Source organism: Gossypium hirsutum, chromosome A01, assembly GCF_007990345.1.
Source record: "Gossypium hirsutum isolate 1008001.06 chromosome A01, Gossypium_hirsutum_v2.1, whole genome shotgun sequence".
NCBI classification, from domain to species: Eukaryota; Viridiplantae; Streptophyta; class Magnoliopsida; order Malvales; family Malvaceae; genus Gossypium; species Gossypium hirsutum.
In genome coordinates this window covers 118,425,462-118,449,655 of record NC_053424.1, presented here as the reverse complement: position 1 = coordinate 118,449,655, position 24,194 = coordinate 118,425,462, and the positions used below count along the sequence as shown (strand labels likewise).

The window sequence follows — 24,194 nt, the reverse complement described above, 5'->3', positions numbered from 1 at the left end:
TATTTTAATTTCTTTTATTTTTTTAATATAAATATAATCAATGTACTCGTGTATGTTTCAAATTTTAAAATTCCAATTCTGATCTGATCAAACAATAGCAATTAAAATCATTAAGTTATATTGTGTTATATTTCCAAAATTTTGTACGAGATCAACTTACTATTTTCACATAATACTCACAAAAAATTTACGTCATTTTAGTTAATGGATACAATGGCTATTGTTCCAATCGATATTGAAATTTCAAAAATCGAAAACTACAAGAACTAAAATTGATCAAATTAGAGTACAATGACAAAATTCACAAATTTACATATATATCACAAGGACTAATACCAAAACTTGACCTTCTTAATTACTATTATTTATGTTTAAACATGCTAGGGGTCACTATGCTATTTTGAAATTTAAAATTTAGTCACTCTATTTTTTAAATTTAAAAATATTGGTTCTTTTTATTAATTTTTGTCAAAATTTACCCTTTTTTTTAAACCATCAACATTTATAATTTTTTTTATCAAATTGGCAGATACTCTTTAAAAATGCATTAAAAAAATTTTAAAAACAAAAAAACTTATGAATAAATTTAAAACTATTTAAAATTTATAAAAAAAATTACAAAAATAAATATAATTACTCATTGAATGGTAATAAGATCTCTTCAGAGTTTGAGCTATTCGATCTGTTCGTATTAAATTATATTTGAATAAATAATTTGTAATTTAATTCAAATAAATCATGTATAAAAATATTAGTAATTAGACTTAGTTATAAAATGTATAAAATTATTGGTGTAAAGTGTAAACAAAATTTTTAGATATAAAATCTTTAAATCGTTTTTTTAGAAAATAAAAACCCATAATATATTAGTGTGAAATATTCACCAAAAAGCCCAGAACTAAAATTTGAGTTTAAAAAGAGTGCTTGATTTCCTTTAGGCCCAACACCAAACAACAGCAACAATAATAATATTTGAAATAAAAATAAGGGTAAATTGCACTTAAGATCTTTAGGCTATTAATAAGTTTATATTTTGACCACTTAACTTCAAAAAATTATAGAGTGGTCTTTAAACTATTCAAAAGTTTTCATTTAATCATCAGTTTGCTAAATCGCTATTGTATGTTATTCTTTCTCACAGTTTGGACCAATTGAAAGCTTTCCTTCACCTTCTCTTCGACTTGGATCTAAGGTATGTTCTTCTACTACTAAATGGCAACTGATCCACGCTAAGAGTGTTCAAATGGTTAGTTCGGTTAATACCCAAGCCAAATTACTATTTATCAAATTACCTGAAATATAAAAATCATTAACTATTAACCAAACCGAAGTTTTTTTTCAAATACATTAACTGAACCAAAATATTTCGGTTAATTCGACCGGTCACTGAATTAACCGAAATTTATATATTTTTGTCTTTTGGTTAAAATAAGTATAAAACAGATAAAAAAATACATTAGTGATGTTCATTTTCTTTTATTTAATAGTTAAAAAAAACTTTAAATGGAGGTGAAAATAACAAATAAGACATTAAAAATACTACATAAGTCTTGAAAGTTAACAACCAAACACTACATACGTCTTGAAAACAACAAATATTTCAGTTAATTGGTTAATTCGGTTAATTATCTAATTTTGAATTGAATTAACCGATAATCAAAATTTCAAAAAATTATTAACTGATCTCCAACCGAACTGAATTCAGCCATTAGTTAAATAACCGAATTAGATTGGTTTGATCGGTTAATTTAGTTTTAATCAAATTGTCAATACCCCTATACTTACTGATCGTCAAATTATCATTTGGAGCTTTCTAGTCAAACTTAAAAAAAAAACAAACTTGATGGTCCAGTGATTTAAATGAAAACTTTCAAATAATTTAATGACTATTTTGTAACTTTTTGAAGCTACGTGACCAATACGTAAATTTATCAATAACTTAGTGACGTTAGGTAGAATTTACCCTAAATGTAATTTTATGGATACGTGTCTTTTAAAGGACACATTATCCAAAGTTGTCTCTCTTCCCACGTCACATCTCGTGTTCTTCCACGTGGTTTCCTTTTACAGGTCACTTTATCTGTGGGTCCCACTATACATCCACTTGTCTTCTAGTTCCTTCCAAAATATCCTAAGCAACAATCTCAACTTTCCTTTAAAATTTTCGGTCTAATTTTGATTTTAGCCCCTTTACTATGCTAATCTTTAATTTTTCCATTTTATTTTGACATAATTTCTTTTATTTACTTTGTAATGTTGTTAGCAGATTTAAGTCGATAATACTACTAAAATTAAAGTAATAATAGTTGAATCAGTCAGATTATCAATTTTAAAAAATAAATAGTAATGTAAATATGCATAACAAAGTTAAAATTTTAAACTATCATCCAACCTATCAAAACTAGTTCATTGAACTTAAAAAGAGAAAAAAAAATTAAACCGGATTGGATCAGAAAATCAAAAAATTTAATTATTATGGTTAAATTAATTAACAAAAAAGAAAATTAAAAACATATCAAAATCGGATAAAATCAATTTTATACTCAATATTTTTTTTATTCTGGTCAATGATTTTTAATGACTCTACTTATTCTCGATTATATGAAAATGGTTTAACCGTTTGACCAATCGATTTCTAGTTCAACAAATTCAACCAATCGATTCGATTCAATTTCAACTGCACTAACTATTGATATGTAACTTTATTATTATTTTAAGGTGAAAATGCAAAACTATTTTCAATAAAAGAATGTGTATGTATTTCAAAATCTCCTTTTCATCTAATTTAATATTATTCTAAAATTAATCTCTAATGATAATATAATTTTTTTTCCTAATATTATTGTGGATACTAAGAAGAAAAAAAAACTAAAACTCTATTTTGTCAAGTAATCAAACTTTGAAAAATAAACCTAAAAAATATTTAAAATTCTAATTAAGTATTAATTTATTGACATGTTAAAAGTATGCAAAATAGGAATAGAGTTGTCCATGAGTCGGGCCCTAAAAAATTCTAGGCCCGATTTATAGGTCTGGGTCCGACCTAAAAAATAGGTCTAAATTTTTGTCCAAACCTTACCCGAATAAAAAATGCTAAAACCAGAGCTGAACTCGGCTCGCCCGTATTAAAATTTTTATATAAAAAAATTAAAAATATAATACATTAAAAAACACTAAAAATATTAAAATGAATGTTTCTCAATAAATTTAAAATAAATTTAAAAAGTATTTATACTTAAATAAGACTAAGATAGGTGCAATTTAACAAGTAAATGCCTTTAAAACAATAACAAGATTAACAACAAAATAATAACAAGAAAATAGTAACAACATAATAGTTAAATTGTAGCAAAACAGTGGGTAAACAACAGTAAAATAATAGTTTTTTTTACAAATTCGGACTGGGCCGAGGCAGGTCCAGACAAAAAAAAAACTTGCTCGAGACTAGGCTCTTTTTCTAAATGGGCTTTATTTTTTGTCCAAACCCATTTTCGGGCAAGCCTTCAGTCACGACCTATGGACAAATCTAGTAGGAGCATAGATTCAATTATTTCATTAAAATAAATTAAGAATGTTATTGCGAGTGACTTAAAGTTGTTAATAATTAAAATTAAATAAAAAATTTATGTTTTATTTAAAAGTTGAGGTTATTTAATGATTTATAACGTAAATTACCGAATATATACCATACTTATTGTTGCTAAACGAGAATTACAAGTTTTGGTTTTTTTTCGTATCTTTAATTCGTTGGCACATATGGGAAAAAATTATAATTTCTTTAATTATTAAAACAAAAAAAAAGAAAAAAAGAATAGGGGTCAAATTGATAAAAATTGTAACAATTAAGGGGTTAGATTTGTAATGTACCTAACTTTTTTTTTTTGACAAAGTTAATGAAAAAACTTAAGGAGGTACTGAAAATGAGTAAATTAAAAAGTACAGGGACCAATTTTAAGCAAATAAAAGTATAGGGACTAAATCCGAAGAAATCGATAAGTATAAAGACTATCGTCAGAATTTAACCTTTAAAATAAAATATTAACTACTGAATATATTTGAATTAGATTTATTTTCTCTCTCTATCTTGTTTTTTGTTTCTTGAAAAAGTTAAATCTGGACCGCGAACAAAGCTTTTTTCTCTTCTTGTTTGTTGCCGCCCTTCTCTCTCTGTTTTCGTTTTTCCTTTTTTTTGCCTTTCACATAAACAATCAAAAACCCTAACCCAAATCTTTCGCGCTTTGTTTAATTTTTAATTCGAGCCTTAAATTTTTTTTTCCTTTTCATCAACTTTCCACGAATCTCAGATCCACGAGATTTAAATCTGGCTTTTTCAATCGTCCTGCATGGTTTATTCTTCGATTTGTTATAGGTTTCTATGTGATTTGGATCCAATTTCTGCAAATTTTCCTTGATTTTTTTTGGCTTTGTATAGGTAGTTATTATTTTTTCTTTTTTCTTTGGTTGAAATTTCTTGGTTGGCAGTGTTATGTTTTAAAATTAAATAACGGTTAAGCGGTTATTTGGATTGAATTGAAATTTTCTTTTTTTTTTGTTTGTTTGTTTTGCAGTTAGTTTTTTTTGCGCTATTCTTGAATTCGAATTTGGATTCGAGTTTTCAGTATACGAGCAGTGAAATCTAAGGTTTGTTTCTTTTTTCGTATTTTCCTCTTATGAATGCTGTAATTATCGGAAATTGGAGAACGAATTCGTTGTTGAATGGAGGAAGAAGCAGTTTGTTTGAGAATCTCAACGGAGGAGATTACGGAGAACGGAAATGGTACGAAACCTGAATTGAAGCGAGACCGTGAATGTCTTGAACCGGAATCTGAACCGGAAGCATCTCCTAACAAGAAACAAGCGAAAGAAGTTTCCACTGAAGATATTCGATCGGAGGTTTCGAACCCAATTGTTTCTCCTAAAGAAAACACGTCTAGTTTCCATGACATAAGCAGTAGGAACCATGCCGGTAGTGGTGAAGTTACCTCTGTTTGTTCCAGGAATTCGAGTTTCGATGAGAGTCTGAGTGATAGTTCTCAAATGTGTGATACTTCGGGGGCTATGTTGAGTTCCCATGTTACATTGGAAATTCCAAAGCATTTGAGTTCATCAGGGATTAGGAAAATTACGTTTAAGTTCAGCAAAAGGAAGGAGGACTATGATAACGAAACTTCGTATTCAGTTGGTGGGGAATGTATGAATATGGAAAATATTTATGGGACTAGTTCAGTCGAATGGAGTAGTCGATATTCTTGTGCTCCCAATTTGGAATTGAAAATGTCTAAGAAGGTTGTTCCTAGTAACTACCCTACAAATGTTAAAAAGTTGTTAGGAACTGGTATTCTTGATGGAGCCCGGGTGAAGTATATTTCAATCTCGATGGAGGTAAATTGGTTTTTCTCCATCTAACTAAGGTTAATTTCCTTTTTGTTAGCTTTGACTTGTTTTTTGACGTTATTACAATTTTTCCTCATGGTTGTTAGAGAGTACTGGATGGAGTTATTCATGCGGGGGGCTATTTGTGTGGATGCTCATTTTGTAAATTCTCCAAAGTAAGTGATACAATTGTTCTAATTATTACTGTCAAATTTTCTGAAAGTGCTTAGTTCATAGGATGTATTGTTTTAGCTGAATGGTTTGTCTGGGGTGTGAATAGGTAGTAAGTGCCTATGAGTTTGAGCAGCATGCTGGTGCCAAAACTAGGCATCCTAATAATCACATATACTTGGAGAATGGGAAGCCAATATATAGTATTATTCAAGAACTCAAGACTGCTCCACTCAGCATTCTGGATGAAGTTATAAAAGATGTAGCTGGTACATCTATAAATGAGGAGTCCTTTCAGGATTGGAAAGGTACTAATTTCCATTTTCATGCTTTGATTGGATTTATCTTGGTTGTCTGTAGTCCTATACCATCTGTTATTGGGTCCTTTTGAGTTTGTGAATGGATTTATTTATTTATTTTCTTTGAAACTAAGAGAAACAAAAAGATAGGAATTCAGTTAGGGGACTGCCATTTTGCTAGATGTTGCTTCCCTTGTTATAGGCAAATGTATTTGGAGTCTCAGGCTTCCAAATCTTGGGATAGGTTGCTATGTGAAAGTAGTAGCTTATACAATACATCCAATTCTTGTGAGTATTACTTGGAAATCTAGTGTAATAATAGAAATTAACTGAAAACGGGGAAGAATGAATTACAAAGGGAAATTGATGTAACTGCCATAGCAACCTATCCCTAGATTTGGAAGCCAACTCAAGTGGCACATGCAAGAGTAAATAAAACAATGCAGACTTTTCACCCAAAAAAAAAAACAATGCAGACTCTTCTGCTCTCTAACTTGCAGTTGTGCAATAAGAATACTTGATTCTTTTTCCTTATTGCAATTTTTTTTGTGTTGCAAGGCAGGTTGAATTTTAAGTGTTAGGCATCAAATGCACTATTCTGGGTATATTAGTGGCCATACTGCCAGCCTTCTTAGAGAAAAGGGACACCTGGTTTTATGTCTGCCAGTATAGAGCCACATTTAACTGTTACTATTGTTAATGTTTTAACATGCTGTTATGTTCTGCAGCTAGTCTTCAGCAAAGTAACGGAAATGTTCAAGCAGAGAAGATATATAACATGAAACCTCCTAGTTTGCCTAATTCTCTAAGGTAAATATCAAGTTCTGGTGATTCCGATTTCTGTGGTCTTGCATGTTTCAACTTCTAAATTCTTTCTTTTGTTTCCTTATCTGATAGACCATCTCATTGAATTATCTTGGTTTTGAATTTGGATAAGGATTCGACCCTGTTGGTTTTATCTGGGTGCTTAGTGGAATTGAATCTAGCATGTGTATGTCATGTTTCAGTTTAGCTATGACTTGTGTTGTTGTTGGTTTTTATTTTCTATTTTTTTAATTTCTGGCTTCACTAATGCTCTACCTTTAGCAGGCTTAACTCAGCCATGAAGCGAAAGAAAACTGCTGATGGTGGTATGAAGAAAAGGTATTGTATGGCCTATTGTGCTCCCGCTCTTTGCAAATCTTAGATCTGCCTGATTTAACCTTGAATTTCTTTTAACTGTTGGCAGGGATAATGATTTACACAGGTTACTTTTTATGCCAAATGGACTTCCAGATGGAGCAGAATTGACCTACTTCATCAAAGGGCAGGTGCAATATTTTATGGGAGATAATATGGTTTATTTGCAATAATTTATGCCTATTCGTGTTACTAACCAAAATTCTTAATGTGTTTTTCAGAAGTTACTTGAGGGCTACAAGCAGGGAAATGGTATAGTATGTTGCTGTTGTGAGAGAGAGGTGAGGTTCTAATTATCAATTTGATGCTGGATTACCTCTCTCGTTCATGACTTTTGTTTAATGTTTTTTCTTTTTTTTTTTTGGTGTGAGCAGCTTAGTCCTTCACAGTTTGAAGCACATGCCGGAATGGCGGCCAGAAGACAACCGTAAGTGTTCTTTACAGAATTTGATCTTTCTCTACAATGTTACAAGTCAATTCTTTGATAAGTTTCTTTCTTTACACAGGTATCGCCACATCTATACTTCTAACGGATTGACGCTTCATGATATAGCATTGTCATTAGCAAATGGGCAGTGTGTTACAACTGGTTCCAGTGATGATACATGTGCAGTATGTGGAAATGCTGGAGATCTGCTTCTTTGTCGTGAATGCTCTCAGGCTTTTCATCCATGTCTGTATTTTCTTCTATTTTGAACTGTTTCTTTTTGGTATATGTTTCTGTTTAGAGAGGTACTTCATTCACTGTTAGTATTGTAAACATTTAATATAGTGGTCAGCATCAAATGATTCATGTGATAAATTCATCTACTACACTTACATGTGGGTCAGCATTTGGAGCTCTAATTGCATTTGTGCTTTCATGCCAAATGATTATAATGACTAGCTTTATACAAATTATTTTCAAACATAAATGGTGGATGTATACTCTTGTTATCAATGTACATCATCTTAGTTGTAAAAATAAATTGGTACCGTTGTCTTGCTAAATTTTCTTTTTGGTGGAAGATTTCCTTTCATCATTAACACTATTGAATGTTCTTTTTGCAGCTTGTTTGAATCTAGAGCACCTTCCTGAAGGTGAATGGCGTTGTCTAAATTGTGCAGATGAACACGGTTCTAGTAGGAAAGCTGTTGCTGGAGAAGCTTCAAGCACAGCAAGACCAATTGTGATACGATTGACAAGAGTTGTCAAATCACCAGAGTTTGAAATTGGTGGTTGTGTTGTTTGCAGGTTGGTACCAATATTTTTTAAATGAGCTTGAATGTGTGACTAAATCCCTCTATGCCTCCATCAATATAAGTCAATAATTTCTTGATGGTTTCTTATTTTATTTTTGGATATTTTTTGTTGGTTCTGATTTTTATTTATTATTTCCCCATTTTATTTGTGTATTTCTTATATGTTCACTGCTTTTAGATTTTAGCCTTTGTGTGTTACTAAAATTTTGTTATGAGATAGTGATTATTTTTTTGTCAGGGGTCATGACTTTAGTGGCTCTACATTTGATGATCGAACAGTTATTCTCTGTGACCAGGTATGTGCTGTTTCCTCATCCAGCTTCAATCCAAGCCAGCAATATTTTTTTTGGTATAATATGTATATATTTTTGTAGTGTGAGAAGGAGTTCCATGTTGGTTGCCTGAGGGAAAGTGGACTGTGTGATTTGAAAGTAAGTTTGAAATGAATGTTCTGGCAGGTTAGTTGTTAACATATACATGCTATTCAAGTGTTTACCTTTTCTTTTCCTTCCACCCTACAGGAAATTCCCGAGGATAAATGGTTCTGTTGCGATGACTGCAACAGGATTCATGTGGCTCTCCAGAGTTATGTTTCCAGTGGAGTGCAGATAATTCCTACTGTATTTGCAAATATAATTAGAAGAAAGTATTTAGAAAAAGGATTACTTATTGATGGAGCCACAGATTGTGTTCAATGGCGAATACTGAGCGGAAAAAGCCGTTATTCTGAACATCTGCCTTTACTTTCAAGTGCAGCTGCAATATTTCGAGTAAGTTTTTCCTGATATAAAACTAATGTTTTTTAGTGCGTTGACCTAGTTGCTCAAGATATTTATACCTTTTTGTTGATCTTTTTGTTGGTTTAACCAAGCTTTTTCAGTCGTACTGTGTGTTTGTTGGGAACAATCTATGTTGACCCAACTTTTTCAAATTGTAATTTGAAGATAAGCTCAGTGCCATTAGTGGCTATGACTTTTGAACAATATATAGAACTTGGAGTGAATACAGATGAACTTACAGACATTTACGGGATGGCTGCTATCTGCATATACTTCCATTCGTGTTTCAGCTTACGGTTTTTTATTAAAGCAGTTGAAAATTTCTTAAGCATACAATCATGACAAGAAACTCATCTATACAAACTTTTAGAATTGCAAAAATAGAACAATTTTGTAACTGAATTTGATTAGTCTCGAAGTATTTGTTTTTTCTATGGGATTTTTTGTGAATTTACCTACTAGCTGCCTTTAGATTGTTGATTATCCTGCAGATATTTTATTACTTAATCTGTATGTAAGAATTGCCTGTTTGCTCAGATTATTTGCACTTCCTTTTTTATAGGAATGTTTTGATCCCATTGTTGCAAAATCGGGTCGTGATTTGATTCCCGTCATGGTCTATGGGTATGTATTCATTCTTACACCATTTTTTTCCTTTTTGTCTTGAAAAAAATGTTCTCAGGAGTATATGTTATATTCGTGGTTAATACGATATCTTGATTTTAAACTTTGTAGGAGAAATATATCAGGACAAGAGTTTGGTGGAATGTATTGCGTGGTTTTGATTGTGAGGTACATTACTCTCTCTTGCTTTCATTATATTCTTTAGCGTGGGGTTGTGAGGTGTTATTATCTTGTTGATTACTTTATTATCTATGATGTTATACATGGTGCATATGTGCAGGTCCGTCGTCGTATCAGCTGGCCTTCTTAGAATATTTGGTCGGGAGGTTGCTGAGCTCCCTATTGTAGCTACAAGTAGAAAACATCAAGGAAAAGTAAGAATATGCAATTGCTGTCAAGTTTATTCCTTTTTGCATTTCTTTTTCGTCTTAAAATACTTTAAGATAGATCCCTAACTTAACTACACTGTCACAGTTTGTCGGTTTTGTTCTGAAGTCTTCCAATCTAGTCAAAACATGACTATGCTAATGTCGGACCAAGCTAACTAATTGTTATTTTCATCTTTTTATAGGGATATTTCCAGGCATTATTTGCTTGTATTGAGAATTTACTAAGTTCCCTGAATGTCGAAAACCTGGTGCTCCCGGCAGCTGACGAAGCTTTGTCGATTTGGACGAAGAAATTTGGTTTTACAAAGATGAGTGAGCAGCAAGTAAGTGCTGTCTAAATCTTTTACCTTTACAAAAAAGACTTAAATAAACTTTCCAACTCTAACATGAACACCGAAACTCAACTCACCTCGATTTGACCATAAAGTTAATAACCTGAATCCAACCCAAAATTAACTCAAACTCGAAACAATGTAAACCTAAAATAGTCCGGATATGAACTTGAAAATGAGAAGTAACAACCTGGGTTGAACTCGAGTTGATCTAATGTAAAAACCAAACCGACCTGTCCCATTGATGAACATGTCGAAACCTAAACCTAAAACAGTTTGGATTTGAAATGACCCAAACTTGAAAATGAGTAGTAACTTGAGATAACCCAGACTTCATAATGCTATGATTTCAGAAATCTGTACCTTGGACCTGAAATGATCTGAACTTGGAACCAAACAGAATCGATTAATACCCAAGTGGCCTAATTTAAAACCAACCCAACCCGTTCAGTTAACAACATGATGGACATGTCTATTTTGATCTGTTTATACCGAATATCAAATCACTAAGAGAATTAAGCCATTGTGAACTTTATTTGATGTTCAGTTATCCAAGTACCAAAAGGAGCTTCAACTGACGATCTTCAAAGGAACATTGATGTTGGAGAAGAAGGTAGAGCCGATACCGGAAAAATGCCGATCATCTCCTTCTGGATAACTTTTAATCGAAATACCAGGATCTGGCATTAACATCGGTTCTAATATGTGTTGTTGGTCTTAACGTTTTGCTTTTTTTCTTCTTTTTTGTTGCATCCACCATAAATGGTTTTGTTTTTTTTGTACAAAACTAGAACTATATACTGAATGAAGAAGGATGTAAAGACATTATAAAGCAAAAGTGACTGAATCAAACTCGCCTTGCATGCTGACCCTTTTTTTAATGCATGCATTGCAATTTTGCATCCAACGAGTTAAAGAAAATTCGATAATATTTTTCTTCAATTTAATTGAATGATTAATGGATTTTTTTTCAGTTGTTTTTAAAATATATTTACTCTTTTGATTATTCATAAATAAACAAAAATTGAAAACTTGTTTTTAACATAAAATAAGGTTGAAAATTCGTGAATAAAAAAAAATAGTTTTTTTTTAATTTTTGCAAAGAATTATTGGATTTTTGAATTTTTATTAATTTATCCTTTTTTTAATGTAGTTCGACCTTCTATCTTAATTGAATTCAAGTATTTATTTTTTAATATATTTGATATTTATATAAAAATGATTAATATTTTAGACTAATCATTTTATTGAATTAATTAAATGAATAGATGTCGAAATTACATAATCTCTATGATCCAATTTATGGTATCTAAATTTTAGTATATTTTTTTATTTCATAAATATCTTAAAAAATTGACATGTGTTTTTTTTAAAAATATTTTGTTATACCTTTTATATTTCTTTGCCAACTCCTCAACCCTATTTGTGGAGTTTAAAAATTTTATTATCAAAGTACCGAATAATTTCTCATAAACTAGATTACTAATATTGTTATTATTGTAACATAAACTAGAAAATAATGAAAATAAATGGATATATGTATTTTTAAAAATATTTGTAATTATATAATATTAAATTTCACACTTAAAATTGAATTAAATCAAAATTCATGTATAAATTTAAAAAATTTATCAAACTGCAAGCTTTGAATCTAGTGAATAATGGATTTGATTCTACTTGGGATTTTATCTTTTTGTTTTTGGTTTAAGACATTTCGATATTCAGTAGTTACATTAGATTTAATTACATCTGAAGTCAAATAAGCTAAAACCATTAAACTAAAGGCAAAAATATTGTTTTCTTCCTCCACAAAATCGACGAATTTTGAGCTGATCCAACCAGATAAGGTTGTGTTTTTTTTCTTTTCAAAATTGGGGTTCGAGACGAGGTGTGTTAGCTTAAGAGAATAGCCAAAATAAGATTTAGTGTAAAACCATCCTGTCTTGCTCCGAAATATTTACAAAATTACCTTTATATATATATATATATTTAATATTAATTAAATTAAAAAAATCCTTAGACTTTATCATAACTAATATCATTTTATCGAGAAAGGATTGTATGAAACAGTGACACCGCGTCATCTATATCCATTTCCAATAATTTTATGCCAACATCAGTATTTTTATTCGGAATTTCAGGATTTTATCCTGAATTTTAGTATTTTAATTTAGATTTGATTTTTTTCAGGATAAAATCCTGAAATTCAGGATAAGAGTACTGATGTAGCATAAAACTATTGGAAAGAGATACAGATAACATGGCGTCACTATTTCATATAATCAATTCCACATTTTATCACCTTTACTTCTATTTCATACTTGTTTATTTTCCTCTCTCATTTTAATTTATTCTTTTAAGTCTTCCTCTCATTTTCATTTTTTATTTTTTTCTTCTATGGTATAATATTTTTTTACCTAATTTTCCTAAGCTTAATTAATCACAATTTCAAATAAAAAAGCTTGAACTTAGATCGAATCAGATGAGAGTCGAGTATATAATTAATTTTTGGATTCGGGTTTGAGTGAATTAAATTTTTTAACTTGAAATCGGGTCATGACAGTAGAATATCGGGTCGAGTTAGGGGTTGGTAAAAATTCACCCCGGCCCATCCCCATTAAAGTCAAAAAACATATATATCATAAACATGGGTAATTGACTCCATCAATGGCTGGGATGTTACACCGACCTGCACTTCATAGTCACGCATGCAGCGAATCAATACATTAAACATGTAAAAGGGTTTTAGTTCAGACCCTTCGTTTCAACTGTTAAAAACCCTTAAACCCTAATAGAGCCCCGTTCCTTAATTTTCCGACTCTTTTGGCTCTGTTCCGATGGCTTTTATTTCCCGAGCCCGCCGCACCTTCACCGGACCCTTCCCTCCATGTTCTTACTTGGCTTCGATTCGTCTCAGTTCGACTCTCACTTCCCCCAAGCTTTTCATTAGCGGTATTATCTCATTTCCTTCCTTTTATCATTCTTTAAATTTCTCCATAAAAGTGATTAATTTTCATATTCATTTCCATTTCTTCTATTTTTTTTAAATTGATAATTTTATAAATTGGATCGTTGAATGAAATAAGGAATTTAGTTGTAAAATGGAAGCCAACTTATAAAATTAAAGAAATAGTGATTTATCCAAATTAAATGCTTTAATAAGATGCTAATCGAAAGCAGGGCCTAATTAAAGCTTTAAAGGCATCAACTTTATTACTACTAGCCCTATTGCCTTTTTTTATACCTATTGTAAGCGAACAAAGGATTGAATTAGTATCTATCGCGTTGTGCCATTGTGCCTATTTCAAACAAGGGGTTCTGGTTTTTTGGCATCTTCTATGGCGGGTATGGTAGTTGTGAGGAGTCCCTTTGCAATACAATAGCTGGTTCAGGGTCTTTAGTCCTAAATGAGAACCTAGCATTCATTGAAATAGCAGCTAGGATTAGTTGGATTGAGATCATGCCTCATGATAAATAACTCAGAGTTAACTCGTATTGGATTAGTTGAACTGTGTCTCATGGAATCGTGATAAATGACTAGTGGTACCATGAAGTTTAATGCTATTATCCACCATGATTGATTGGCATTAAAATGAAAAATTTTAGGACTAAGGGAAAGGATTTTGAGCACTGTATTTGCCAATATCTAGGAATTAATTCGGATTGGATTAGTTGAGCCAGATATAAATAACTTGTACTTTGAAATTCAGGGCAGTTATCTGCTACGATAGATTGGCATTAAAATGAAAAATTTTAGGACATAGGCAAAAGGCTTTGAGCACTGGCTTAAAATAGTTTTCTTTCATGCTATGAGCTATATCCTTTCTTTTTGATTGATTTATGCTAGGGTTTCGAAGGAAAAAAATTTCGAGTATATCATTTTGAACCTAGTCAGAACTTTGGGTTATATGAAGAATGCATAGCTTAGAATAGCTTTTTTTCATGCTATAAGCTATCCTGTCTTTTTGTTTGGTTGATTTAAAATTATCCAAGGGTTTCAAAGGAAAACCTAGTTAGAATTTTGGGTTATATGAAGAATGAATAGCTTAGAATAGCTTTCTTTCATGCTATAAACTATCTTGTCTTTTTGTTTGATTGATTTAAAGTTATCCAAGGGTTTCGAAGGAAAAAATATTCGAGTATATCATGTTGAACCTAGTCAGAATTTTGGGTTATATGAAGAATGAATAGCACTCATAAAAAGAGTGGCAGGAAAAGAAAAACGCATGTTCTGATAAGATGCATATTCTTTCATAACTTGTCAAAAATGAAGGGTTTGTAATATTAAGCATAAAGGCAAAGGTCCCTTTTTGTCCTTTTTTTATTTACCTTTTCACTTAACCCAAGATCATGTCTAGGTTCAACCAGCCTGTCTTGTTCTTTGAGACCTAGGGTGATAAAGTAGAAGCGTACAACGTGGTATAAGTAACTAGAGCGAGTGCTTATTATATGAAACAAGAACTAAGAGAGGTGTATGCCAGATGCCCACTAGAGTTCCCTCCGGCACTTCAGTTTATTTGTCAAAACTTCTTTGCTGTTTACTGAAGTGTTTGGGGGAACTCCGGTTGCCATCTGAGATGGTAATATTACGAATAGGGAGAACATTATGATTTTCCTTGTAACGATTCCGTTAATCATAGCCTGCTGAAACGTTTTCAGATCATTTTATCACCTCTTATCTTGGTGTATCAAACAGGTCTCCCAAGGGAAACAACAGATGAACAGTTCCAAGAGGCATTTTACCCATTTGGCCAGATTGTCGAAGGTTTAATTTAACAGTTTCTCATTTTTCTTTGGCCTTTTGAGTTATGCTTCTGCACTGGCATACTTGTTCATTCAGCTTTCATCATGATATATTATCTTTAAAATATGTCTCAGCCAAAGTCGTGAGAGATAGAGCCACCGGAAGGTCAAAAGGGTTCGGTTTTGTTACATATACATCCATTGAAGAAGCTGAGAAGGCTAGAGAAGAAATGAATGCCAAGTTCTTGCATGGATGGGTTATTTTTGTAGACCCTGCCAAACCAAGGGAATACAGACCTCCTCCACAGAGACCGGAATCGGGGCCATCTGAATCTGGTTTCCGAACGAACAAAACTGTCGGATGGTGCGGGTATAATTCAACTTAAAATAGATGGAGCTATTGTTGGGTTTATTCAAAAAGCTTTTTAGTTATTCATATAACACAACTTTTGCAGACGATAATCAGCTGAATCTATGATTCATTGTATTTTGTTTAAGCTTAATTAATACTTTCAACCATGACAATCATTTCATAACTCCAAATGCAATAATAATATTTGCCATTACAATCTTTTTATAATTCCAAAATTCCAAAATCCATAATTCAGAAAGCATATAGTAAAAGTACCGTTGAGGTTTTTGTACTGGGAAAAATATGGTACTTTCTCTTTTTACTAAAAAATAATGAATAAATTAGTACCTCTATGTTATATCAAAGAGCAAACTAATCATTTCTATTGAAATTTATATTTATTTGTTGTTAAAAATTTAAATTAATAAAATAATTAGACAATTATAAGTGATATGTCATATATATCATTTAGGCAAAGTGTCATTGTCCACCATGAATCTGAAAAGGGTTTCTTCTTTTGTTGCGGATGTTTTTTGTTATTGGGTTCTTAGGGTTTTTTTTATGTGGTTACTGTAAGGGAAAGTGATGTTGGTAATGGGTTAGCTAGTGGGCTATGTGGTGGTTGATTTTAGCATTGGCTCAGATTTTTAGTACATGGAGCTGGTTTAGGTTAGAGGTGACAAAATGAGTTGATGGTAGTGTAAGGTGGAGGGCAATGTTGGAGGATAAAGATTTAGGGAGATGAGAGCTGGAAGAATGAGGAAATTATATGCATATGTGGGGAAAAAAATATGACTGTGCTAGGTAGGATTTTTGTCTAACACCTATAATATATAGTGATCAAAATGAAAACATTTGTTATTGGGTTGTTAGGATTTTTTTTATTTGGTCACTGTTATGACGAGTGATGATGGTAATGGCTGACCCAAGTGAGTTATGTGGTGGTTGATGTGGTGTAGGTGGTGGTCAATTTTAGCAATAGGGGTTGAGGATGGTTGTGGATGATAGGAGCATTGGCTGAAATTTTTGGTATGTAGAGCTAGTTCGGGTTACAGGTGACAATGAGTTTATGGTAGCTTAAAGTGGAGGGTTGTGTTGAAGGATGAAGATCGGGAAAGATGAGGGCTGGAAGAATGAGGAGGAAATTATATACATATGTGGGAGAAAAATATGGCGTGCTAGGATTTTCGTCAACCCTTATAACCTAAAGTGATCAAAATGAAAACATTTGCTAACACTAGTATCCTTTTTGCAAACTTTTTTTTGGTACTCAAAATAAGAATGTATGAAAATTGATTGATCAGCTATATAGTTTAACCTATTTTAAAATTTTTATTACTTAAATAAAAAAAATTATTAATACATTATGGTAATTATTTGATAATTTCGCTAATATTAATGATGAAAATAAAAAATTTAAATTATTAATACATTATGGTAATTATTAAATTTTAGTGATGAAAAGAGAAATATATTAATAGTTGAGTGATTATTTATAAAATTTATTTAAAAAAATAATTATTTATTACTACATCTAACCCTTTCCATCAAGTTGATTGGATCGTTCCATTTCACGAGGATTGCCAAAGAGGTTACTTATCCACCGTCCATTAAACACCCTATCAAACGGCTCAAAATCTCCAAATCCGTAAGCCAAATGTCGCCCATTTTTCTCACTTCGCATATAAATTGAACTAATTTTCCAACACGAAATCACAAACATTTTCTCGAGAAAATTTCACTGCGAGATTCATATCGGGTTTCAACTCTTTTCCTCCAATTTGCACTTGAAGTGATGGATACCGGATCAAAGGTGAAGAAAGGAGCCGGAGGAAGGAAAGGCGGCGGTCCAAAGAAGAAACCGGTTTCTCGTTCAGTGAAAGCCGGATTACAGTTTCCCGTCGGTCGAATTGGCCGGTACTTGAAGAAAGGGCGATACTCTCAACGTGTGGGAACGGGTGCTCCAGTTTACCTTGCTGCTGTTCTTGAATACCTAGCTGCTGAGGTAATTTCGTTTCTTCCCAAGCGATGAATTAGGTTAAAAATGTGCTTATAGTCCCTATACTTGTATAGGGACTATATATATATTAACCGTTGAATTATCCCCATTGAAGTTGGGGATTTGATTGGTTGAAACTTAAAAGTGTAGATACACCCTTATGTATGTTTCTAAAATTGGGTTTTTTCTTTTTATTTCTTCAAAGGTTCTTGAGTTAGCTGGCAATGCTGCAAGAGACAACAAGAAGAATAGGATCATTCCAAGGCATGTTCTATTGGCAGTGAGGAACGATGAAGAACTTGGGAAGCTTTTAGCTGGTGTGACCATTGCTCATGGTGGTGTTTTGCCCAATATTAACCCAGTTCTTTTACCAAAGAAAAACGAAAAGGTGGCGACCAAGGAGCCTAAATCGCCATCCAAGGCTACCAAGAAGTCTCCTAAGAAGGCTTAGTTTCATTTATTTGATTATGTATTTAGTTTCCTCTGTGTAGGAAAATGTTAATGTTGGTAATGTAGGAATTTAGGGCCATTGTATTTCTGAAATCTAATTTCCCAGTGTTGTTTCGAATAGGTTTGTTTGAAATGAATGAATGGAATTCAGATTATATGGCTTTGTTATAGGGGTAATTCGTCCCTTGCAATAGTTGCAGTATCCTTCCTCGTTGATTATTGGCAGTGATAAAGGTCCATATGGCATTAATGTCCCTTCCTTCAAACATCATCTTCTTCACGCACTTAACATCTAACCATCACATTCCTTTGAACTGATTTGACACTCCCTTAAACTGATTTATGTTGTAAACAGTTTAGGGTTGATTTGTTTTGACAAATCCTTTATCAATGCCTTGAGAATAACAAACTCCGAGCATCCATAGTTTTTCAAGTGCTGGTTGTTTAAGTGGTTTGGTCAGAATATCAGTAATTTGTTCATTGCTCTTGCAGAACTGCAACTCTATCTTCTCTTCCTCGCATGGATCCCTCAAAAAATGAAAACAGACATCAATATGTTTGCTTTCTCTCATGCATCACTGGATTTCTTAACAGCTTGATGCTTTACATATTATCACAGTTTATGATTGTTCAGCTCTAAGTATTTTGAACATATTTCTAAGCCACAATGCTCGACTCGTACTTGAAGTTGATGCCACAAATTCAACCTTGGTTGTGGAAAGTGTAACTATTTGCTGTTTCTTTGACAACCATGATATTGCACCTGAATTAAACTTGAACACATAACTGGAAGTGTTCTTACGATCATCAATGGCCCCTGCATAATTACCTATTAGTATACCCAACAAAATTAACATCAATATCCTTTTTGTAAAACACACCATGATCAATTGTGCCCTTCACATATCTCAAAACTCTTTTAGCTGCAATGAGATGCATTCAATCGGGTTATCTATGTATCTGCTAATTGAACTCATAGCATGCATGATGTCAAGCTTGGTAGATATCAAATACATGAGGCTACCAACTATTTGCTTAAAATAAGTGTTGTCTATTTCTCTTCCTTCATCATTTTTGTGCAGCATCAAACTAGGTTTAGTTGGTGTAGCAAATGACTTGCAATATGTTATTTTGAACCTTGCAAGAATCTCATTTCTTTTGATAAATAAAATTATAAGGGCAATTTGAATGACTTCTAATCCCAAAAAATATCACATTAATCCTAGATTGGTCATTTCAAACTCATTAGACATCTCAACATTATTACCGGTAAATATAAATTCATCAACATAAAGACAAACAATAAGCATTTTACCTCCATCAGACTTGACATGGAGGGTATGCTCAAAAGGACATTTCTCAAATCCCAACTTTGCAAAATGAGCATCTATGCGACTGTACTAGGCCCTTGGTGCTTGCTTTAGTCCATAGAGAGTTTTCTTTAGTTGATAAACCTTCTTTTCTAACCCTTTCTTCTCGTAACCAGGTGGTTCATCAACAAATACTTCATCTTGTAAGTTGCCATGGACTTAACATCTAATTGAAGAATCGGCCATGAGTGTTGTGCTGCAATCGAATTCACTTGTCTCCAGCCTTACAATTGGGGCAAAAACTTCCTTATAATCAATCTCGTGCTCTTGCTTACAGCCTTTTGCTACCAACTAAGTCTTGTGTTTGTCAATTTCACATTCCTCATTCAACTTCGTCTTGAAAATCCATTTGACATCGATGCTTTTTTGTCCTTCAGGCAGATCTGTCAACTCCCAAGTTTGATTTTTTTCAATGGACTCAGTTTCTTTATCCATTGTCTCTTTCCATTTCTTCTCTTTCACAGCCTCATAAAAAGTGATTAGATCACTATCAACATATAATGCAAAATAAACACCATCATCTGTAATAATATCTTCAAATTCATCCATGCTGGCCTTTTCCTTGATCTTTATCCATGCTGGTTGTTGATCTTGAATTTCACTAGCCTCTAACAGTTGAGACATCATCATCCAATAATAAACTTGGAACTGAATTGCCATCAACCCAATCCCATCTAGCGTCTTCATCAAAAATAACGTCTCTGTTGATTATCACTTTCTTCGTTGAGGGATTAAACAACTTGTAAGCTTTTGAAATTCCACTAACTCCAAGAAATACAAATTTCTGACTTTTGGCATCAAGTTCATTCTTCTTTCATTAGATATAAGTGCATATGCAATACATCCAAATATCTTAAAATGATCAACAACGGGTTTCTTGCTATATGTGCATATGCAATGCATCAAAACATCTTAAAATGATCAACAACGAGTTTCTTGCCGCTCCATGCCTCTTGAGGCGTCATGTGTTTCATTGCCAATATTGGACTTCTGTTTAAAACATGAATTGACCACATCACTGTTTCAGGCCATAAGTTTTTTGGAACTCTTTGTTGCGAGCAAGCTTCTAACCATATTGAGAATGATTCTGTTCTTTCACATATACCATTTTGTTGTGGTGAATATGGAGCAGTCAATTGTCTCTTTATATCATTTGATTCACAATATGCAAGAAAATCATTAAAGCAAAATTCTCCTCCACGGTCTATTCTAAGTGTTTTGATTTTCTTATCAACTTGATTTTCAACAAGAGCTTTAAAACTCTTGAAATCATCAAATGCTTTAGATTTTTCCTACAAAAAGTACACCAAAGTTTTCTTGAGTTCTTTTCTCTTTTTCACCTGAGAAAGCATCCTTATGCTGCTTTTCAACAATACATTCTTCACAGGGCTTTGATGGAGGAATAATTACAAGAAGACCAATAACCATTTGCTTTTGTTGAGCCCTTAGGCCATTAAAGTTCAAATGACCATATCTGTAGTGTCACTTCCATGGTGAATCATCTACTTTAGCTAGCAGACAATCATGAAGTTCTTTAATCTTCAAAGGAAATAACATGTTTGCACTCATTTTAACAACAACAATGGACCCTTTTTTTGAATCATACACCTTACATTCTCCATTGAAAATTGTGATATTGTATCCTTTATCTTGTAATTGACGAGCACTCAAAAGATTAGTTTTCAAATTAGGAACATAAAAAACATTTGAAATTGTTTCAATAAAATCATTCATGGTTCTGATCTGAATATCACCTTTTCCCATCACCTAAATAGTTGACTTATCCCCAAAATTCACGATTGTATGAAAACTTTCATCTAATTTAGTAAAAAAAGACTTACAACCGGTCATGTGATTGTTGCAGCCTGTATCCACATACCAAGTTTGTTGATCAAACTCCTCTATTGCGTGAAAGGCCATCAAAAGTGTCTCCTCCTCCTCCAGTTCGGCAAAGTTGGACTTTTCTTCCTTTTCTTTTGGTAGCTTTGTATAGCATTCATTCTTTTAGTGATCATAATTCCTACATCTATAACATTCAATCTTAAATTTGTCAAAATAACCTCTTCCTTTTTATTGGGAATCTTCTGTTTTAGAAGCATGAGTGGAATTATAAGATCTGTTGTCTTTATTCCCACGACCACGTCCTCCTCTTCCACGACCACTTCCTTTTGTACTTGAGGATTCGGTGTAGGCTTTGAGAGATTGACTTTGGGCTCACGACAAATTAAAGAGCTTTGTAGCGCATCATCAATGGACAAATGACTAACATTTTTAGATTCTCCAATGGAACAAAAAACATAACTCCATTTTGGAGTTAGTGACCTCAGTATCTTCAACACAATTTTAGCATCTTCCATGTCTAAACCATGAAAGCGCATCTTGTTTGCAATCCCATTGTTCTTCTAATGAAATCTGTGACAGATTCTCTTGTCAATGATTGAAGCAATGCTTGCTTAACCCTATTTGATCCTGAAAACTACTTTTTCATTGAATCCCAAATCTGCTAGGAAATATCCTTTTAGAGAATTGTCTCTAAAAGTGAATGATCAGTTGCTTGAAATAATTAATTTTTTGCTTTTAAATCTTAGAGTTTTCATCTGCCAAAGCCTTAGCTTGTGCTTCAGTAGACATTTCTCTTGTTGTTGATCTAGCTACACCATTCTCCACAATGTGTAACCTTTACTTCATTCAGGTTAAGTGTCGTTCTCCATCATGAACCTTAAAGGGGTTTCTTCTTCTCTTTTGTTTCTTCTTCTCACTCCTTATTCTTCTTCTTCTTCTCTCTGTCTCTCCTATTGATTAGAAATTAGGTATTTTTTATGTGGATGTTGTTTACTGTTATTGGGTTGTTGGGGGGGGTTTATTTGGTTACTGTTACGACAAGTGATGGTGGTAATGGGGTTAGGCAGTGGTTGATGTGGTATAGATGGTGGTCGGTTTTAGCATTGGATGATAGTAACGATGGCTGAAATTTTTTGTGCGTGAAGCTGGTTTGAATTAGAGGTGGCAAAATGAGTTGATGGTAGTGTAAGGTGGAAGGCTGTGTTCGAAGATGAAGATAGGGGGGATATGAGGACTGGAACCAGAGGTGGAAATTATATACATATGTGGAACAAAGAGATACGGCATTGTAGGTAGGATTTTTGTCGACCTTTATAACCTAGAGTGAGTAAAATGAAAATATTTGCTAACAATTGTGCCCTTTTTGCAAAAAAATTAAATTTCGGGGCTTAAAATGAAAACATATGAATATTGAGTTATAAGTTGTGTAGTGTACTATTTTAAACTTGTTAGAAAAATATTTTTATTAATACATTAGGGTAAGTATTGGTATACGGACGGTGGTAATTATTTGGTAATTTCGATAATGTTAATGATAAAAAAATAAACTTAAGTGATTAAAACGGAAATCAATTAATAGTTGAGAGACTATATATAAAATTTACCCAAAATAATTACTTATTAATAGATAAAACACTTTCTAACAAGTTGATTGGATCGTTCCATTTCACGAGGATCGCCAAACAAGATTATTATCCACCGTCGATTAAACAACCAATCAAGCGGCTCAAAATTTCCAAATCCGTTAGCCAAATGTCGCCCATTTTTCTCACCTCGCATATAAATAGAACCAAATTTTCCGATAAGAAATCACAAACATTTTCTCGAGAAAATTTTACTTCGAAATTTCCTTTCCTTTTTCGATTTTTTCCTCCGATTTGTATTTGAAGTGATGGATGCAGGATCAAAGGTGAAGAAAGGAGCCGGAGGAAGGAAAGGCGGCGGTCCAAAGAAGAAGCCGGTTTCTCGTTCGGTGAAAGCCGGATTACAGTTTCCCGTTGGTCGAATTGGCCGATACTTGAAGAAAGGCCGATACTCTCAACGTGTGGGAACCGGTGCTCCGGTTTACCTTGCTGCTGTTCTTGAATACCTTGCTGCTGAGGTAAATTTACTTTTTCCCAAGCGTTGAATTAGGTTGAAATGTGCTTATAGTTCCTATACTTTTAAAGAATTATGAATTTAGTCCCTGTACTTGTTTAGGGACTATAGGCATATTTTAACCGTTGAATTATCCCCATTGAATTTGGGGATTTGGTTGATTGAGACCTTAAAGTGTAGATATACCCTTAAATATGTTTTTTAAAATTGGGTTTGTTTTCCTTTTTAATTATATAAAGGTTCTTGAGTTAGCTGGTAATGCTGCAAGAGACAACAAGAAGAATAGGATCATTCCAAGGCATGTTCTATTAGCAGTGAGAAACGATGAAGAGCTTGGGAAGCTTTTAGCTGGTGTGACTATTGCTCATGGTGGTGTTTTACCCAATATTAACCCAGTTCTTTTACCAAAGAAAAACGAGAAAGCGGCTGCAAAAGAGCCTAAGTCGCCATCTAAGGCTACAAAGTCTCCAAAGAAATCACCTAAGAAGGCTTAGTTGTTTGTCTATTATAGGGTTTGTTTTGATTTATCTGTTAATGTATGTAGGTTCCTTTTGTGTACTTTGGTTGTAGGAAAATGTTGGTAATGTTGTTTAGAATATGTTTTGTTTGAAATGAATGAACTGAAATTCAGATTATATGGGTTTGTGCTTATTTTTATCAAATTGATTATCGTCAGTGATAACATTCCTTCAATCGATCTTCCCGTACTGAAAATCTAACAATCATCTTCCCGGGTCTATAGCATCGCAACTGCGTGTGGAGGTTTTGCCCTTCTGTTCTTTCCTTTCCGGTTATCTTCTTGTTATTGTTCTTCGTTGACTTCTGTTGCCTTTTGCCACTAACCATGTGGGATACCAATGTTGGCAAACGATCGTATACATCGAGAACTCATGTCGCGTTCAATTTCAATTGTAACCCCTGTTTTTCACGGCTACCTTTTAAGGGCCGATACC

The 24,194-nt window shown here is 32.9% G+C and overlaps 4 protein-coding genes across 5 annotated transcripts; all 4 read left to right on the top strand.

Moving 5' to 3' along the window:
- The first annotated feature begins 4,086 nt into the window (after nucleotides 1–4,086).
- Nucleotides 4,087–11,290, top strand: LOC107957986 (uncharacterized). Of its 2 annotated transcripts, none has more exons than XM_016893622.2 (19): nucleotides 4,087–4,432; nucleotides 4,569–5,382; nucleotides 5,481–5,549; nucleotides 5,654–5,852; nucleotides 6,572–6,653; nucleotides 6,933–6,986; nucleotides 7,072–7,153; nucleotides 7,244–7,303; nucleotides 7,397–7,449; nucleotides 7,529–7,695; nucleotides 8,073–8,256; nucleotides 8,503–8,560; nucleotides 8,639–8,695; nucleotides 8,786–9,034; nucleotides 9,606–9,667; nucleotides 9,779–9,835; nucleotides 9,948–10,041; nucleotides 10,239–10,379; nucleotides 10,936–11,290. In XM_016893622.2, the coding sequence occupies exons 2-19, from the start codon at nucleotides 4,717–4,719 to the stop codon at nucleotides 11,044–11,046; spliced, it is 2,445 nt and encodes an 814-aa protein (XP_016749111.1). In that variant the 5' UTR covers nucleotides 4,087–4,432; nucleotides 4,569–4,716; the 3' UTR covers nucleotides 11,047–11,290. The 2 variants fall into 2 exon arrangements, with proteins under 2 accessions (XP_016749111.1, XP_016749110.1); XM_016893621.2 differs by having other exon boundaries at nucleotides 6,930–6,986.
- Nucleotides 11,291–13,055: 1,765 nt separating this feature from the next.
- Nucleotides 13,056–15,703, top strand: LOC107957985 (organelle RRM domain-containing protein 2, mitochondrial). Its single transcript, XM_016893619.2, has 3 exons — nucleotides 13,056–13,340; nucleotides 15,085–15,153; nucleotides 15,267–15,703. Exons 1-3 carry the CDS (start codon nucleotides 13,226–13,228, stop codon nucleotides 15,515–15,517), a joined length of 435 nt encoding a protein of 144 aa, XP_016749108.1. The 5' UTR covers nucleotides 13,056–13,225; the 3' UTR covers nucleotides 15,518–15,703.
- A 1,435-nt stretch (nucleotides 15,704–17,138) lies between these two features.
- On the top strand, nucleotides 17,139–18,087 carry LOC107957984 (histone H2A). Its single transcript, XM_016893618.2, has 2 exons — nucleotides 17,139–17,488; nucleotides 17,688–18,087. Exons 1-2 carry the CDS (start codon nucleotides 17,279–17,281, stop codon nucleotides 17,931–17,933), a joined length of 456 nt encoding a protein of 151 aa, XP_016749107.2. The 5' UTR covers nucleotides 17,139–17,278; the 3' UTR covers nucleotides 17,934–18,087.
- Nucleotides 18,088–22,906: 4,819 nt separating this feature from the next.
- On the top strand, nucleotides 22,907–23,876 carry LOC107957981 (histone H2A). The gene is made up of 2 exons (XM_016893617.2): nucleotides 22,907–23,245; nucleotides 23,481–23,876. Exons 1-2 carry the CDS (start codon nucleotides 23,036–23,038, stop codon nucleotides 23,733–23,735), a joined length of 465 nt encoding a protein of 154 aa, XP_016749106.1. The 5' UTR covers nucleotides 22,907–23,035; the 3' UTR covers nucleotides 23,736–23,876.
- The last annotated feature ends 318 nt before the right edge of the window (nucleotides 23,877–24,194 follow it).